Source organism: Procambarus clarkii, unplaced genomic scaffold (genome assembly GCF_040958095.1).
Source record: "Procambarus clarkii isolate CNS0578487 unplaced genomic scaffold, FALCON_Pclarkii_2.0 HiC_scaffold_100, whole genome shotgun sequence".
In the NCBI taxonomy this organism is placed as follows: domain Eukaryota; kingdom Metazoa; phylum Arthropoda; class Malacostraca; order Decapoda; family Cambaridae; genus Procambarus; species Procambarus clarkii.
In genome coordinates, this window is record NW_027189133.1 from 2,463,078 (window position 1) to 2,480,119 (window position 17,042).

Genomic DNA, 17,042 nt, shown 5'->3' on the forward strand with positions numbered 1-17,042 from the left:
TGTCTCTTCAGAGGTTGCATGGCTTTTCACTTTCCTTCTTATGATGTCTTCGATGAAACCATTGGAGAAGCCGTTATTGACTAGGACCTGCCTTACCCTACAGAGTTCTTCGTCGACTTGCTTCCATTCTGAGCTGTGGCTGAGAGCACGGTCGACATATGCGTTAACAACACTCCTCTTGTACCTGTCTGGGCAGTCGCTGTTGGCATTTAGGCACATTCCTATGTTTGTTTCCTTAGTGTAGACTGCAGTGTGGAAACCTCCGCCCTTTTCCATGACTGTTACATCTAGAAAGGGCAGCTTCCCATCCTTTTCCATCTCGTAAGTGAAACGCAGCACGGAACTCTGCTCAAATGCCTCCTTCAGCTCCTGCAGATGTCTGACATCAGGTACCTGTGTAAAAATGTCGTCAACATACCTGCAGTATATGGCCGGTTTCAAGTTCATGTCGACTAAGACTTTTTGCTCGATGGTACCCATGTAGAAGTTTGCAAACAGTACACCTAGGGGAGAACCCATGGCGACCCCATCTACTTGCTTATACATGTGCCCATCCGGGCTCAAGAAGGGTGCCTCTTTAGTACAAGCTTGGAGTAGTTTTTCTCAGAATATTTTCTGGTATGTCAAGAGGAGTACAGGCTGGATCACGATACACTCTGTCGGCTATCATTCCGATTGTCTCGTCCACAGGTACGTTGGTAAACAGCGATTCTACGTCCAACGAGGCTCTTATCCCTGTGGCCCGTGTGCCCCGCAGTAAGTCAACAAATTCCTTTGGAGACTTCAGGCTGAAGGCGCAAGGAACATAAGGAGTCAGCAGGCCGTTGAGTCGCTTCGCCAGTCTGTACGTGGGTGTGGGTATCTGGCTAATGATTGGCCGAAGTGGGTTTCCAGGCTTGTGTGTCTTGACATTTCCATACGCATATTGTTACGGTGCCCTCTCCTATTTCTTTCGTTTGCCGGCTAAAAGAGTCATATCAGCTCTCCCTACTGATTCTCTGTGGTTCAGGGAGTCTAATGACATATGTGGCGACAAGACCGGCTGCCATTTAATGGAAGGGAGTTACATTATAAGTTGTAAATAATGAGAAATTGGCGCCCTGATATAAAATGAAACAGTATCCCCTACGGCAGATATGACCTTTTGGAAGGGACATTAGCCGATCACGGATTGGCCGACGTGGGTCGCGGGCGACCAATCAGGGCCCGCCATGACGTCACCGAGTGCCCCGGACGGCGCCAACGTCAGAGTTGTTCTGACCTTGGAAGCGACAGGACGCGCCTCGGTCTGCTCTCAAGGATTGGAGGCTCTGCAAGCCTTATTCAGTGGATTGAACTAGCCATCGCAGCCCACCATAGTTATTGGAGACCCTGCGCTTCTGGGAAGCAAATAAGGAACCAAGTTCATTGAGCAGAGAGGTGCCAAACTTGGAAAATAGTCGGCGACGACGCTGGGCGGCGCCGCTGGCTGGACGTTGAGGTCTGGAAGGTGCGGCGGGCAGGCCTGCTGTGACCGGGTCACATCCACTGAGAATCTTGGAAGGACGACACCGTGCCTAGGACAAGGAGCAACGCCTTGTGGGAGAGGCGAGTGTGGGGAGAATAGTGATTAGCTCAGCGCCCATCGATGAACCAGGATTGGGGCAGCTGAATCTCAGGGATTGGAACGGCGAAGACGCGAAGGCTTCACGACACCTGAGGACCTGTGGAACGCCCTGGATCGTCAAGGATCGACCCAAGGAAGCGTGGGAACCTCACACCATCGAGGGACAGGCGTCGTGAGCCAGGAACGTAAGGTAGATCATTTTCCCTCCCATTACCCCTTGTATGAGTAGGCTAGTTAGGCCACAATATTTACTTGTGTATGTGGCAGCAAGACTTTATTACTTTAATAGTAGAATAGGCTGCAAGGCAGCTTGAGTCCAGGACTGTCAGAGAGGACAGTGTGTATGGATGGCAGGACAGTGAAGAAGAGGCGCCGACGTGGTGAAGAGGCCCTCCTGTGAGAGTGTGAGACTCCTGTCTTTCTGCCCAGTTGAAGGAGTGTTGGAGGTCGTGGAAGAAGAGGCTGACGATCTCCAGACTCATTATCAATATTTCCATATTCATGTATTACTTGTGTTTGTGTGTGTTCATGTAATTTGCATCAGTAAATTCACACGTTTTATCACTGTGTTTAAGTGTGCCTCCATTTATGATAATTCTCTATGAGCATACACGAAGGTTATCATAGTACCACCTAGGGAACACTACGCTCTCTATAGCAGTTCTTATTGCCTGGAGGGTGGTAAAGACAGCACAGACTTATATAAAAGTATACCCTTAGCCATCCGATCAGTATCGGTGCCTGAATGGTGGCAACTATTAACGTAGTGGCTACAGAGAGGTAAAGCCACACAGACCTTCCTGGGAGAGTACCCTGGGCCGACAGTCTAGTAGCAGATCCATGGGAGTAGCAACCTTCTGGCTACAAACAATATATAATACACCCACTGAACTGCATTGCTGGGGTGCAGATATAATAACCCAGCTGGCGACCTTGCTAAGAAGAAGATAGAGAAGACAGGCGGGAAAGGAGTTCCTGCAACCTTTTTTGTCTGGCAGGCAAGACTCAGGGAGGTCATGGTTATAAGGTAAGCCTGAGTCTTCCTTCACTCCCCCACGGGTCTAGGCTGGAACTGTTAACAGCAGTTTCCCCGTGTTTGACTGAAGGGCTTCCAGGGTGAATCAGTGGCACCCCTTTTGTGGTGGAAGCAAAGACCTGCGGAGGTGGGCATTGTTGGTCCTCTCCTGTGTGACCAGGGAGGCTCCGGTGAATCCCGGGAGTCGGAGGGGCTGAGTATTTGGGCCTTTTGAGCCCCTAGCAGCCGAGTGTTAGCAGAGCCCCGGACCACCCACCCCCACGTGACAGAGAACTGGCGACCTTGCCAGGATTCGAACCCCGGTAGCCAAGAACTGGGAACTTCGCCAGGAAGCGCGGATCAAGCTACAGTGTGGCCCAAATTTGAAGACAAGTGTTGCCAGGGTACTAATACAGTGTGGCCAGTGAATTCAGTAGTACTGTTACTCAACCGGCTAAGGGACTGAAACGGTGAAATTAGTGCCTACTAACTTGTCTGTGCTGTCGTGTATGCTCAATGATATAGAGATGGAGGAGGACAAAGTAAAGAAATTTATTGACACAAGGGACGAGAGAATTTTGGAGGAGTGTACCAAGGCCCAGCTCCAACAAGTGGCAAACCACTTTGGGATCAGGTTGAGGACGACTAAGGTAGCGGAGCGAAGGATAGAGATCATGGCACAGCTCACAGCTCGAGAGGAGGCGACGGGAGAGGAGCCATCTCAAGAGGAGCCGTCCCAAGTAAAGACCCGTCGCAAGGTGAACCGTCCCGACTAGAGCCACCCCAAGCGCCTACCAGTGTGGAGAGAATTCACAGTGAACATGGGAGCAGTGGAAGGTCCAGCTGTAGTAAGAGGAGCCTGCAACTGGAAATAATGAAGATGCAACTGGAAGCCCAGCTGCGAAGAGAGGAGAGAGAAGCGCAAATGCAGCGAGAGGAGCGTGAGCGAGAGGCACGGCTGCAGCGAGAGGAGCGTGAGCGAGAAGCACGGCTGCAGCGAGAGGAGCGTGACAGAGAAGCTCAGCTGCAGCGGGAAGAAGGAGAGAGACAACTGCGACTGGAGGAGATAAAGGCAAAGAAAGAAGTCGAATTGCGTCGCGTTGAGCGTGGTCTGCCCTCACTACCTGCACGGCGAGATGACCTCAAGGTAAGGGAACGTGACTTACCTACGTTCGAACCACAGGAAGCTGAGGCGTTCTTTGAACACTTTGAACGGATAGCAACTCTGAAGGAGTGGCCAGAAGAAGATTGGGCTGCTCTAGTCCAGGGCAGGTTGACTGGTGAGGCCCGGGAAGCCTATAACATGCTGGACCTAGAGGAGTGTACTAGTTACGACGTAGGAGTGTACTAGTTCTCTGTCACGTGGGGGTGGGTGGTCCGGGGCTCTGCTAACACTCGGCTGCTAGGGGCTCAAAAGGCCCAAATACTCAGCCCCTCCGACTCCCGGGATTCACCGGAGCCTCCCTGGTCACACAGGAGAGGACCAACAATGCCCACCTCCGCAGGTCTTTGCTTCCACCACAAAAGGGGTGCCACTGATTCACCCTGGAAGCCCTTCAGTCAAACACGGGGAAACTGCTGTTAACAGTTCCAGCCTAGACCCGTGGGGGAGTGAAGGAAGACTCAGGCTTTCCTTATAACCATGACCTCCCTGAGTCTTGCCTGCCAGACTAAAAAGGTTGCAGGAACTCCTTTCCCGCCTGTCTTCTCTATCTTCTTAGCAAGGTCGCCAGCTGGGTTATTATATCTGCACCCCAGCAATGCAGTTCAGTGGGTGTATTATATATTGTTTGTAGCCAGAAGGTTGCTACTCCCATGGATCTGCTACTAGACTGTCGGCCCAGGGTACTCTCCCAGGAAGGTCTGTGTGGCTTTACCTCTCTGTAGCCACTACGTTAATAGTTGCCACCATTCAGGCACCGATACTGATCGGATGGCTAAGGGTATACTTTTATATAAGTCTGTGCTGTCTTTACCACCCTCCAGGCAATAAGAACTGCTATAGAGAGCGTAGTGTTCCCTAGGTGGTACTATGATAACCTTCGTGTATGCTCATAGAGAATTATCATAAATGGAGGCACACTTAAACACAGTGATAAAACGTGTGAATTTACTGATGCAAATTACATGAACACACACAAACACAAGTAATACATGAATATGGAAATATTGATAATGAGTCTGGAGATCGTCAGCCTCTTCTTCCACGACCTCCAACATTCCTTCAACTGGGCAGAAAGACAGGAGTCTCACACTCTCACAGGAGGGCCTCTTCACCACGTCGGCGCCTCTTCTTCACTGTCCTGCCATCCATACACACTGTCCTCTCTGACAGTCCTGGACTCAAGCTGCCTTGCAGCCTATTCTACTATTAAAGTAATAAAGTCTTGCTGCCACATACACAAGTAAATATTGTGGCCTAACTAGCCTACTCATACAAGGGGTAATGGGAGGGAAAATGATCTACCTTACGTTCCTGGCTCACGACGCCTGTCCCTCGATGGTGTGAGGTTCCCACGCTTCCTTGGGTCGATCCTTGACGATCCAGGGCGTTCCACAGGTCCTCAGGTGTCGTGAAGCCTTCGCGTCTTCGCCGTTCCAATCCCTGAGATTCAGCTGCCCCAATCCTGGTTCATCGATGGGCGCTGAGCTAATCACTATTCTCCCCACACTCGCCTCTCCCACAAGGCGTTGCTCCTTGTCCTAGGCACGGTGTCGTCCTTCCAAGATTCTCAGTGGATGTGACCCGGTCACAGCAGGCCTGCCCGCCGCACCTTCCAGACCTCAACGTCCAGCCAGCGGCGCCGCCCAGCGTCGTCGCCGACTATTTTCCAAGTTTGGCACTTCTCTGCTCAATGAACTTGGTTCCTTATTTGCTTCCCAGAAGTGCAGGGTCTCCAATAACTATGGTGGGCTGCGATGGCTAGTTCAATCCACTGAATAAGGCTCGCAGAGCTTCCAATCCTTGAGAGCAGACCGAGGCGCGTCCTGTCGCTTCCAAGGTCAGAAGAACTCTGACGTTGGCGCCGTCCGGGGCACTCGGTGACGTCATGGCGGGCCCTGATTGGTCGCCCGCGAACCACGTCGGCCAATCCGCGATCGGCTAATGTCCCTTCCAAAAGGTCATATCTGCCGTAGGGGATACTGTTTCATTTTATATCAGGGCGCCAATTTCTCATTATTTACAACTTATAATGTAACTCCCTTCCATTAAATGGCAGCCGGTCTTGTCGCCACATATGTCATTAGACTCCCTGAACCACAGAGAATCAGTAGGGAGAGCTGATATGACTCTTTAAGCCGGCAAACGAAAGAAATAGGAGAGGGCACCGTAACAATATCCAGGTTTATATTCCCCAATGATCTTTGGCAGGTGGAGTCCAGATTTCTTGGCGTTCACAGTTTCGATCAGTTTGTTGACCTTTGCTTTTAATTCGGCTGTAGTGTCCTTCGTTACCCTTTGGAACTTAGTTTGGTCAGAGAGTATGATGTTCATTTTCGCCAGATATTCGTCTTTTTTAAGAATGACATATATTGGCGACTTGTCACCTCTCCTGACAACTATCTCCTTGTTCTCACGAAGGCTTTTAGCTGCCGCTTTAAGCTCGGGGGACAGTATGGTGCTTCTGTAATTGCCTCGATTCTTTCCTCCTTCTGCAATAAGTTCTGCTTGTAAGGTATCTTTGGTAGTGACCTTCTTTTGTGTCTCGAGGTCGAATATGTCGTCCAACAGAATTTCCAACTCTACTTTCCGGGCCATCTCACTCGGTCTGGACATAACATGACAGTTTATGCCCAGATTTAGGAGAGTGACTTGGTCCTCAGTGAGGTTAATTCCTGCAAGGTTCAGGAAGCCATCTCTTGGTCGTGGAATTGCCATAGGTCCTCCATATAATGTTGTTAGTTTCTTGATAATCCTTCTTTCAGTGCTGAGGTGATGTTGGTCTGTGAGGATGTCGAGGTGTTGTTCAATGCGGGTACGGATACTTTCGTCGATGTTGCTATTTCTCCACTCGTTTGTAGCATGAAGTAGTTGCGTTTTGTTGTCTGCTACCAAAATATACTAATATTAAAGCGCACGACCCAGCAGCAAGGAATCAAGCCTTCACGATAAAATATCGCCAGGATCTGATTCGTGATCAGATATACAAGGCAGAGAATGAAATCAAAGACAACAAAACGCAACTACTTCATGCTACAAACGAGTGGAGAAATAGCAACATCGACGAAAGTATCCGTACCCGCATTGAACAACACCTCGACATCCTCACAGACCAACATCACCTCAGCACTGAAACAAGGATTATCAAGAAACTAACAACATTATATGGAGGACCTATGGCAATTCCACGACCAAGAGATGGCTTCCTGAACCTTGCAGGAATTAACCTCACTGAGGACCAAGTCACTCTCCTAAATCTGGGCATAAACTGTCATGTTATGTCCAGACCGAGTGAGATGGCCCGGAAAGTAGAGTTGGAAATTCTGTTGGACGACATATTTGACCTCGAGACACAAAAGAAGGTCACTACCAAAGATACCTTACAAGCAGAACTTATTGCAGAAAGAGGAAAGAATCGAGGCAATTACAGAAGCACCATACTGTCCCCCGAGCTTAAAGCGGCAGCTAAAAGCCTTCGTGAGAACAAGGAGATAGTTGTCAGGAGAGGTGACAAGTCGCCAATATATGTCATTCTTAAAAAAGACGAATATCTGGCGAAAATGAACCTCATACTCTCTGACCAAACTAAGTTCCAAAGGGTAACGAAGGACACTACAGCCGAATTAAAAGCAAAGGTCAACAAACTGATCGAAACTGTGAACGCCAAGAAATCCGGACTCCACCAGCCAAAGATCATTGGGGAATATAAACCTGGATATGCGTATGGAAATGTCAAGACACACAAGCCTGGAAACCCACTTCGGCCAATCATTAGCCAGATACCCACACCCACGTACAGACTGGCGAAGCGACTCAACGGCCTGCTGACTCCTTATGTTCCTTGCGCCTTCAGCCTGAAGTCTCCAAAGGAATTTGTTGAATTACTGCGGGGCACATGGGCCACAAAGATAAGAGCCTCGTTGGACGTAGAATCGCTGTTTACCAACGTACCTGTGGACGAGACAATCGGAATGATAGCCGACAGAGTGTATCGTGATCCAGCCTGTACTCCTCTTGACATACCACAAAATATTTTGTGGAAACTACTCCAAGCTTGTACTAAAGAGGCACCCTTCTTGAGCCCGGATGGGCACATGTATAAGCAAGTAGATGGGGTCGCCATGGGTTCTCCCCTAGGTGTCCTGTTTGCAAACTTCTACATGGGTACCATCGAGCAAAAAGTCTTAGTCGACATGAACTTGAAACCGGCCATATATTGCAGGTATGTTGACGACATTTTTACACAGGTACCTGATGTCAGACATCTGCAGGAGCTGAAGGAGGCATTTGAGCAGAGTTCCGTGCTGCGTTTCACTTACGAGATGGAAAAGGATGGGAAGCTGCCCTTTCTAGATGTAACAGTCATGGAAAAGGGCGGCGGTTTCCACACTGCAGTCTACACTAAGGAAACAAACATAGGAATGTGCCTAAATGCCAACAGCGACTGCCCAGACAGGTACAAGAGGAGTGTTGTTAACGCATATGTCGACCGTGCTCTCAGCCACAGCTCAGAATGGAAGCAAGTCGACGAAGAACTCTGTAGGGTAAGGCAGGTCCTAGTCAATAACGGCTTCTCCAATGGTTTCGTCGAAGACATCATAAGAAGGAAAGTGAAAAGCCATGCAACCTCTGAAGAGACAACTAACACAACACCTATACCCCCTATTAGACTATTTTACAGGAAGTTCTTTTCCACAGCTCATAAAACGGAGGAAAGGGTCCTGAAAGATATTGTTAATAGAAACGTTATCCCTACAGACAAAAATCAGAGGATACAACTGACGATTTACTATAAAACCAGAAAAACGGCCAGCCTACTCATGAGAAACTCTCCAGACACAAAACAGAACGCTTTAAAAGAGACTAACGTCGTCTATGCCTTCAAATGCCCTCTTGGGGACTGTAAGCTCCAAAAAACCCAGTATATAGGCAAGACAACAACATCTCTTTCTAGGCGTTTAACGATGCATAAGCAACAGGGCTCCATTAAGGAACATATAATCTCTTCCCACAACCAAACCATCGCCAGAGAAATCCTAGTAAACAACACAGAAATCATCGATAGATATAGCGATAGCAGGCGGCTTGACGTTTGCGAGGCACTACACATCAAGAAGTCAACACCAGCAATCAACAGCCAATTATTGCACAGCTATATTCTACCCACCTCAAGACTCCGCTCCAATATAGAAGCATCAAGAAATATGGACCAATAGGCTTTCTACAAACACTTCTATTCAATATCCATTGTTTCGTGTTCTGTCTTGTGTTGATGAAATTAATACCCTATTAATACCACTTCTTGTTCTGTCTTGTGTTGATGAAATTAATACCCTATTAATACCACATTTTGTTCTGTCTTGTGTTAATGCCACATCACCTCTTCCACCTCACTCAAATGTAGATATAAAATCGGAGATACGTAAGTTCTATTCAGTTGTGTATTTGTGAACTAAAGTCTTTGAAAATGTAATAAGTTTTACGAAACGCGCCCGTGTCACGTCAGACTAGAAATAAAAATGAATTTTGGAGAATTGATTTTTGATTTACCTCCAACAGTGAAGCGTAATGTACGAAAGATTGAGAAAATTCGTGTTAGAATTATTAATCTTACTTTTTCGGTCATATTTAATAATATATGTCTACAGGAAAGACTGCTACGAAAAAAATACTAATATATATATATATATATATATATATATATATATATATATATATATATATATATATATATATATATATATATATATATATATATATATATATGTCGTACCTAGTAGCCAGAACGCACTTCTCAGTCTACTATGCAAGGCCTGATTTGCCTAATAAGCTAATAAGCCAAGTTTTCATGAATTAATTGTTTTTCGGCAACCTAACCTACCTAACCTAACCTAACCTAACTTTTTCCGCTTCCTAACCTAACCTAACCTATAAAGATAGGTTAGGTTAGGTTAGGTAGGGTTGGTTGGGTTCGGTCATATATCTACGTTAATTTTAATTTCAATAAAAAAAAATTGACCTCATACGTAATGAAATGGGTAGCTTTATCATTTCATAAGAAAAAAATTAGAGAAAATATATTAATTCAGGAAAACTTGGCTTATTAGGCAAATCGTGCCTTGAATAGTAGGCCGAGAAGTGCGTTCTGGCTACTAGGTACGACATATATATATATATATATATATATATATATATATATATGTCGTACCTAGTAGCCAGAACTCACTTCTCAGCCTACTATTCAAGGCCCGATTTGCCTAATAAGCCAAGTTTTCCTGAATTAATATATTTACTATAATTTTTTTCTTATGAAATGATAAAGCTACCCTTTTCACTATGTATGAGGTCAATTTTTTTTTATTGGAGTTAAAATTAACGTAGATATATGACCGAACCTAACCAACCCTACCTAACCTAACCTAACCTATATATATAGGTAAGGTTAGGTTAGGTAACCAAAAAAAGCTAGGTTAGGTTAGGTTAGGTAGGTTAGGTAGACGAAAAAACATTAATTCATAAAAACTTGGCTTATTAGGCAAATCGGGCCTTGCATAGTAGGCTGAGAAGTGAGTTCTGGCTACTAGGTACGACATATATATATATATATATATATATATATATATATATATATATATATATATATATATATATATTAGTATATTTTGGTAGCAGTCTTTCCTGTAGACATATATTATTAAATATGACCGAAAAAGTAAGATTAATAATTCTAACACGAATTTTCTATATCTTTCTTACGTTTCTTTTCACTGTTGATGGTAATTCAAAGATCAATTCTCCAAAATTCATTTTTATTTCTAGTCTGACGCAACACTTGAGCGCGTTTCGTAAAACTTATTACATTTTCAAAGACTTTAGTTTACAAACACACAACTGAAACTGAATAGAGCTTACACATCTTCGAGTTTATATCTACATTTGGGTGAGGTGGATGAGGTGAAAACAAACTTTCAACAATGGGTATTAAATGAGTATTAAATTCAAACACAAGACAGAACACGAAACAATGGGTATTGAATGGAAGTAATTGTAGAAAGCCTATTGGTCCATATTTCTTGATGCTTCTATATTGGAGCGGAGTCTTGAAGTGGGTAGAATATAGTTGTGCATTAATTGGCTGTTGATTGCTGGTGTTGACTTCTTGATGTGTAGTGCCTCACAGACGTCAAGCCGCCTGCTATCGCTGTATCTATCGATGATTTCTGTGTTGTTTGCTAAGATTTCTCTGGTGAAGGTTTGTTTGTGGGAAGAGATTATATGTTCCTTAATGGAGCCCTGTTTCTTATGCATCGTTAAACGCCTAGAAAGAGATGTTGTTGTCTTGCCTATATACTGGGTTTTTTGAGGCTTACAGTCCCCAAGAGGGCATTTGAAGGCATAGACGACGTTGGTCTCTTTTAAAGCGTTCTGCTTTGTGTCTGGAGAGTTTCTCATGAGTAGGCTGGCTGTTTTTCTGGTTTTATAGTAAATCGTCAGTTGTATCTTCTGATTTTTGTCTGTAGGGATAACGTTTCTATTGACAATATCTTTCAGGACCCTTTCCTCCGTTTTATGAGCTGTGGAAAAGAAGTTCCTGTAAAATAGTCTAATAGGGGGTATAGGTGTTGTGTTAGTTGTCTCTTCAGAGGTTGCATGGCGTTTCACTTTCGTTCTTATGATGTCTTCCACGAAACCATTGGAGAAGCCGTTGTTGACTAGGACCTGCCTTACCCTACAGAATTCTTCGTCGACTTGCTTCCATTCTGAGCTGTGGCTGAGGGCACGGTACCCATTCAATAATAATAATTTTAATACCCATTCAATACCCATTGTTTCGTGTTCTGTCTTGTGTTTGAATTTAATACCCATTCAATACCCATTGTTGAAAGTTTGTTTTCACCTCATCCACCTCACCCAAATGTAGATATAAACTCGAAGATGTGTAAGCTCTATTCACTACCCACATCCAAGGAGGCAGATTAGACCTAACCTTCGTTTCAGCCTCCCTAAGAGATGCAGCAACATGGTCAGTTGAGCCCACACTCACAAGCGACCACTATGGGGTCCAAATTGATCTTCAGTTAGACCTACCCACCCCACCTCTGCCTCCATCTGAAGCCTGGAACTTTGCTTTAGCAAACTGGGACCGATTTCAAAACCTCATTTCAGAGTGGCAAAGAAACTATGATCTTCCCGAAGACATTATTTAGGCAGAACAAGAATTTGTCAAAGCAATTCAAAGTGCAGCCAACCACTCAATCCCACTGAAAAAACAATCCACCGGACACCATAAGGATCATTGGTACTATTGCGAACGTGTCAAAGAACTCAACCATAGACTCAACAGAACAAGAAAGCTATACAAAAAGCAGCCAGGTGACCGCAACAGGATCTTACTTTGTGAGGTCAAGGAACATGTACATCGAGAGACCAGACAAATAAAAGAACAAAAGTGGCTGGAATGGTGTTCACACCTGAATGAACACACCTCTCTCGGAGAGATGTGGCAGCAAATTCACCGAGCCAAAGGGAATAAAACACCTAAAGCTCCACACCCCAAGGATCCTCATTAGGAAGCCGAAGTACTGGCAACCAGGTTTGCAGAGAGAGCAGCCAGCAATCAGCTTCCACCAGATGTATTAGCAGTACAGACCGGACTAGAGGAAGAAAGGTGGCACAGAATCCTTACAGCATGTGAAGAAGTCTCTGACACTAATGCCCCCTTCACACTGGATGAGCTCAATCGGGCTAAGAAAAACTCCAAGGATACATCCCCTGGAGCCGACAAAATAACCTATAAAATGATTAGAAACCTCGGCCCAGAGGGAGACACTGCATACCTAAGGTTAATTAATTTAGCCTGGACTTCTCAAACTAGACCCTCTGCTTGGAATAGAGCAGACATAGTGCCGATCCCAAAACCCAAAGATCCAGCTAATCCCAGACCCATCTCTCTCCAAAGCTGTGCAGCCAAGACGGCTGACAGAATGGCACTCAGCAGACTGGAGTGGAAAATGCCTAAACTACACCATGATATGTATGCCTATAGAAGAGGGGTTGGCACAGTGGAATGTATTACAACTCTGTTAGCCCACTTGAATGACAGACCAGGAATGCTGATATTCCTGGACCTCGAAAAAGCCTTTGAACTGGCTAGCGCCCCAGCTATTCTCTGCTGCCTCATTGACAAAGAGGTCAGAGGCAACCTGCTCTCCTGGACCAAAAACTGTCTCATAAACAGAGAAGCAAGAGTAAAACTTCATGGCACAGTCTCTGAGTACAAAAGACATGAAAATGGTACACCGCAAGGAGGTATTCTCAGCCCTCTTCTATCCAACTGTTTAATGGAAAGAATAATGAGGTTGAAACTCCCACATCACTGCAGGCTGCTAAACTACGCGGACGACTTTGTCATCATCATATAAGGAAGGGATGCGGCGCGCCTTGCACCCAAATGCTTAGACTGCATCAGTAAAGAGGCAAAACAGATTGGGATCAAACTCAACCCCTCAAAGTCAAAGGCCATGCCCATAAAAATAGCGAAGCCCAACATCCAACTCACAGTACAGGGTCAACCAATAGAATGGGTCGACACCTATCAGTATCTAGGAATCATCCTGGACACACACATGAATTTTAATGCTGAGGTCACATACTTGAGAGAGCGAACTGCGGCCCGGACGGCAATCCTCAGGTCGCTAACCTCCCTTTCTGGAGGAGCCAATCTGCAAGTCCTTCGCACATACTAAGTACAGGTAGTCAGATCAGTGATCGATTATGCTGCACCTGCACTCACAAATCTATCACACCAACAGTGGAAAAAGCTTGAAGTTGCCCAAAACAATGCTATGAGAGCCACACTGGGAGCCCCCATGTGAACCAGGCTTGAAACTCTTAGACTGGAGACGGGTTTGCCCTCTCTACAAGAAAGAATATCACAAAGGACAGCTACAATTATCAGTAAGATAATTATTTCTTCTGATCCAATCCCAGTACGGCAGGCCGTGGTGGTTGGACTAGGCCAAAACAATGGAAACTCTTGGGTTGCAAGAGCAGGAAAAGTCCTAAACAGACTACATTTAAAAAACATGATTCTTGATAGAGAGGGTGATCATCCACACCCAAATTACACTCCTTCCGCGCCGTGGGAAGAGCCTACTTTCAAAATAGTAATAGAAAGTCTCCCAATGAAAAAGGCTGCCTATGATCCGACAATCCGAAGGCGCATAATAGAAGAGCATAGCAGTAGCAGGAGCCACCCACATCTTCACAGACGGATCGGTGGACACAGAAAATGAGAGTGCTGGCGCTGCTCTTTGCACGACCAGCGTTCAGGCATATTGGAGACTGGGAGGACTAGTATCATCAACCCAAACTGAGCTGTTTGCCATACAACAGGCATTCGCATATGTGATTGCACAAAACACTCAAAATGCAATCATACACACAGACTCAAAAGCTGCACTTCAAATACTAGGACAAAAACAGTGGAAAGATAATGTGGAAATAATTACCACCATTTTGTATCTTGGAGCAGTCGCTAAAGGCAAAGGACTCAACATAACTTTAAACTGGATCCCATCCCATATTGGAATCCCATTAAATGAATAAGCTGATGAAATTGCTAAATTGGCAACTCGTCATCCAGTGATACATAAAACAATGCAACCCAGCCTAGAGAACATAAAAAACATCATCACCAAAAAACTCTCACATCTCAACAAAGCCTACCTGCACCAGAGAATAGCTGAAGGTTCGCCATCTGCAACATGGTATCTTCAGGCAACCAAATTAGAAAGGTTAAATATCCCAAAAGGAATCCACAGGGAAATAGCAGTTAGGTTATATAGACTACGTCTAGGTTACAGATGCAACTGGGAGATTGGTGAACCCCGACAGAGAGAGTGCATCTTCTGCCAAACTGTCACAGAATAGCCATTACTTCACTATCTTCTGGAATGTGAAGCAACCAATGACCTTAGAAGAGCTTTAAGAGTTCCTGAATCATGCAGTGGCCACCCTGAAGCCATCAACACAGCCACTCTCCTGGTCAACAAAGGTGTCCAGCAGCTGGACACCCTCATAAAGACTGTGAAGCAGTATCCTCCCCCGCGATAACAGCTAATGGTTAAATGCAACCTCAGAATACTGAGAAAAAAAAATTGTACCACTTACGAGCTATTCATGCCCGTGCCACCTCTTGGGTGACTTAATCTTTATCAATCAATCAGCTCTATTCAGTTTCAGTTGTGTGTTTGTAAACTAAAGTCTTTGAAAATGTAATAAGTTTTACGAAACGCGCTCGTGTCGCGTCAGACACGAAATAAAAATGAATTTTGGAGAATTGATCTTTGAATTACCATCAACAGTGAAAAGAAACGTAAGAGAGATCGAGAAAATTCGTGTTAGAATTATTAATCTTACTTTTTCGGTCATATTTAATAATATATGTCTACAGAAAGACTGCTACCAAAATATACTAATATATATATATATATATATATATATATATATATATATATATATATATATATATATATATATATATATATATATATATATATATACATATATATATATATATATATATATATATATATATATATATATATATATATATATATATATAACTGAAAACTCACACCCCAGAAGTGACTCGAACCCATACTCCCACAACTGGTATGTACAGGGACGCCTTAATCCGCTTGACCATCACGACCGGACATAAGGAAGTGATAGCCGAGGCTATATGAACCACTTCCCCGCCGGCACTCGGATGGTAATCTTGGGCATAGCATTTTATCAAATCACCTCATTCTTTGGGGCACACGTGAGGAACACAAATGCAAACAAGCCTGAATGGTCCCCAGGACTATATACAACTGAAAACTCACACCCCAGAAGTGACTCGAACCCATACTCCCACAACTGGTATGTACAGGGACGCCTTAATCCGCTTGACCATCACGACCGGACATAAGGAAGTGATAGCCGAGGCTATATGAACCACTTCCCCGCCGGCACTCGGATGGTAATCTTGGGCATAGCATTTTATCAAATCACCTCATTCTTTGGGGCACACGTGAGGAACACAAATGCAAACAAGCCTGAATGGTCCCCAGGACTATATACAACTGAAAACTCACACCCCAGAAGTGACTCGAACCCATACTCCCACAACTGGTATGTACAGGGACGCCTTAATCCGCTTGACCATCACGACCGGACATAAGGAAGTGATAGCCGAGGCTATATGAACCACTTCCCCGCCGGCACTCGGATGGTAATCTTGGGCATAGCATTTTATCAAATCACCTCATTCTTTGGGGCACACGTGAGGAACACAAATGCAAACAAGCCTGAATGGTCCCCAGGACTATATACAACTGAAAACTCACACCCCAGAAGTGACTCGAACCCATACTCCCACAACTGGTATGTACAGGGACGCCTTAATCCGCTTGACCATCACGACCGGACATAAGGAAGTGATAGCCGAGGCTATATGAACCACTTCCCCGCCGGCACTCGGATGGTAATCTTGGGCATAGCATTTTATCAAATCACCTCATTCTTTGGGGCACACGTGAGGAACACAAATGCAAACAAGCCTGAATGGTCCCCAGGACTATATACAACTGAAAACTCACACCCCAGAAGTGACTCGAACCCATACTCCCACAACTGGTATGTACAGGGACGCCTTAATCCGCTTGACCATCACGACCGGACATAAGGAAGTGATAGCCGAGGCTATATGAACCACTTCCCCGCCGGCACTCGGATGGTAATCTTGGGCATAGCATTTTATCAAATCACCTCATTCTTTGGGGCACACGTGAGGAACACAAATGTCCGGTCGTGATGGAACACAAATGTTCCTTATGTCCGGTCGTGATGGTCAAGCGGATTAAGGCGTCCCTGTACATACCAGTTGTGGGAGTATGGGTTCGAGTCACTTCTGGGGTGTGAGTTTTCAGTTGTATATAGTCCTGGGGACCATTCAGGCTTGTTTGCATTTGTGTTCCTCACGTGTGCCCCAAAGAATGAGGTGATTTGATAAAATGCTATGCCCAAGATTACCATCCGAGTGCCGGCGGGGAAGTGGTTCATATAGCCTCGGCTATCACTTCCTTACGTCCGGTCGTGATGGTCAAGCGGATTAAGGCGTCCCTGTACATACCAGTTGTGGGAGTATGGGTTCGAGTCACTTCTGGGGTGTGAGTTTTCAGTTGTATATAGTCCTGGGGACCATTCAGGCT

At 45.2% G+C, this 17,042-nt stretch overlaps 1 protein-coding gene across 1 annotated transcript in view; it reads left to right on the plus strand.

The window, feature by feature from the left end:
• Window positions 1-3,295: 3,295 nt before the first annotated feature.
• LOC138360195 (high mobility group nucleosome-binding domain-containing protein 5-like) overlaps window positions 3,296-17,042 on the plus strand; it is a 27,401-nt gene continuing 13,654 nt past the window's right edge. The window contains exon 1 of the mRNA XM_069320139.1: window positions 3,296-3,379. Within this exon, the coding sequence (XP_069176240.1) occupies window positions 3,296-3,379 (84 nt within the window). The remainder of the gene's footprint in view (window positions 3,380-17,042) is intronic.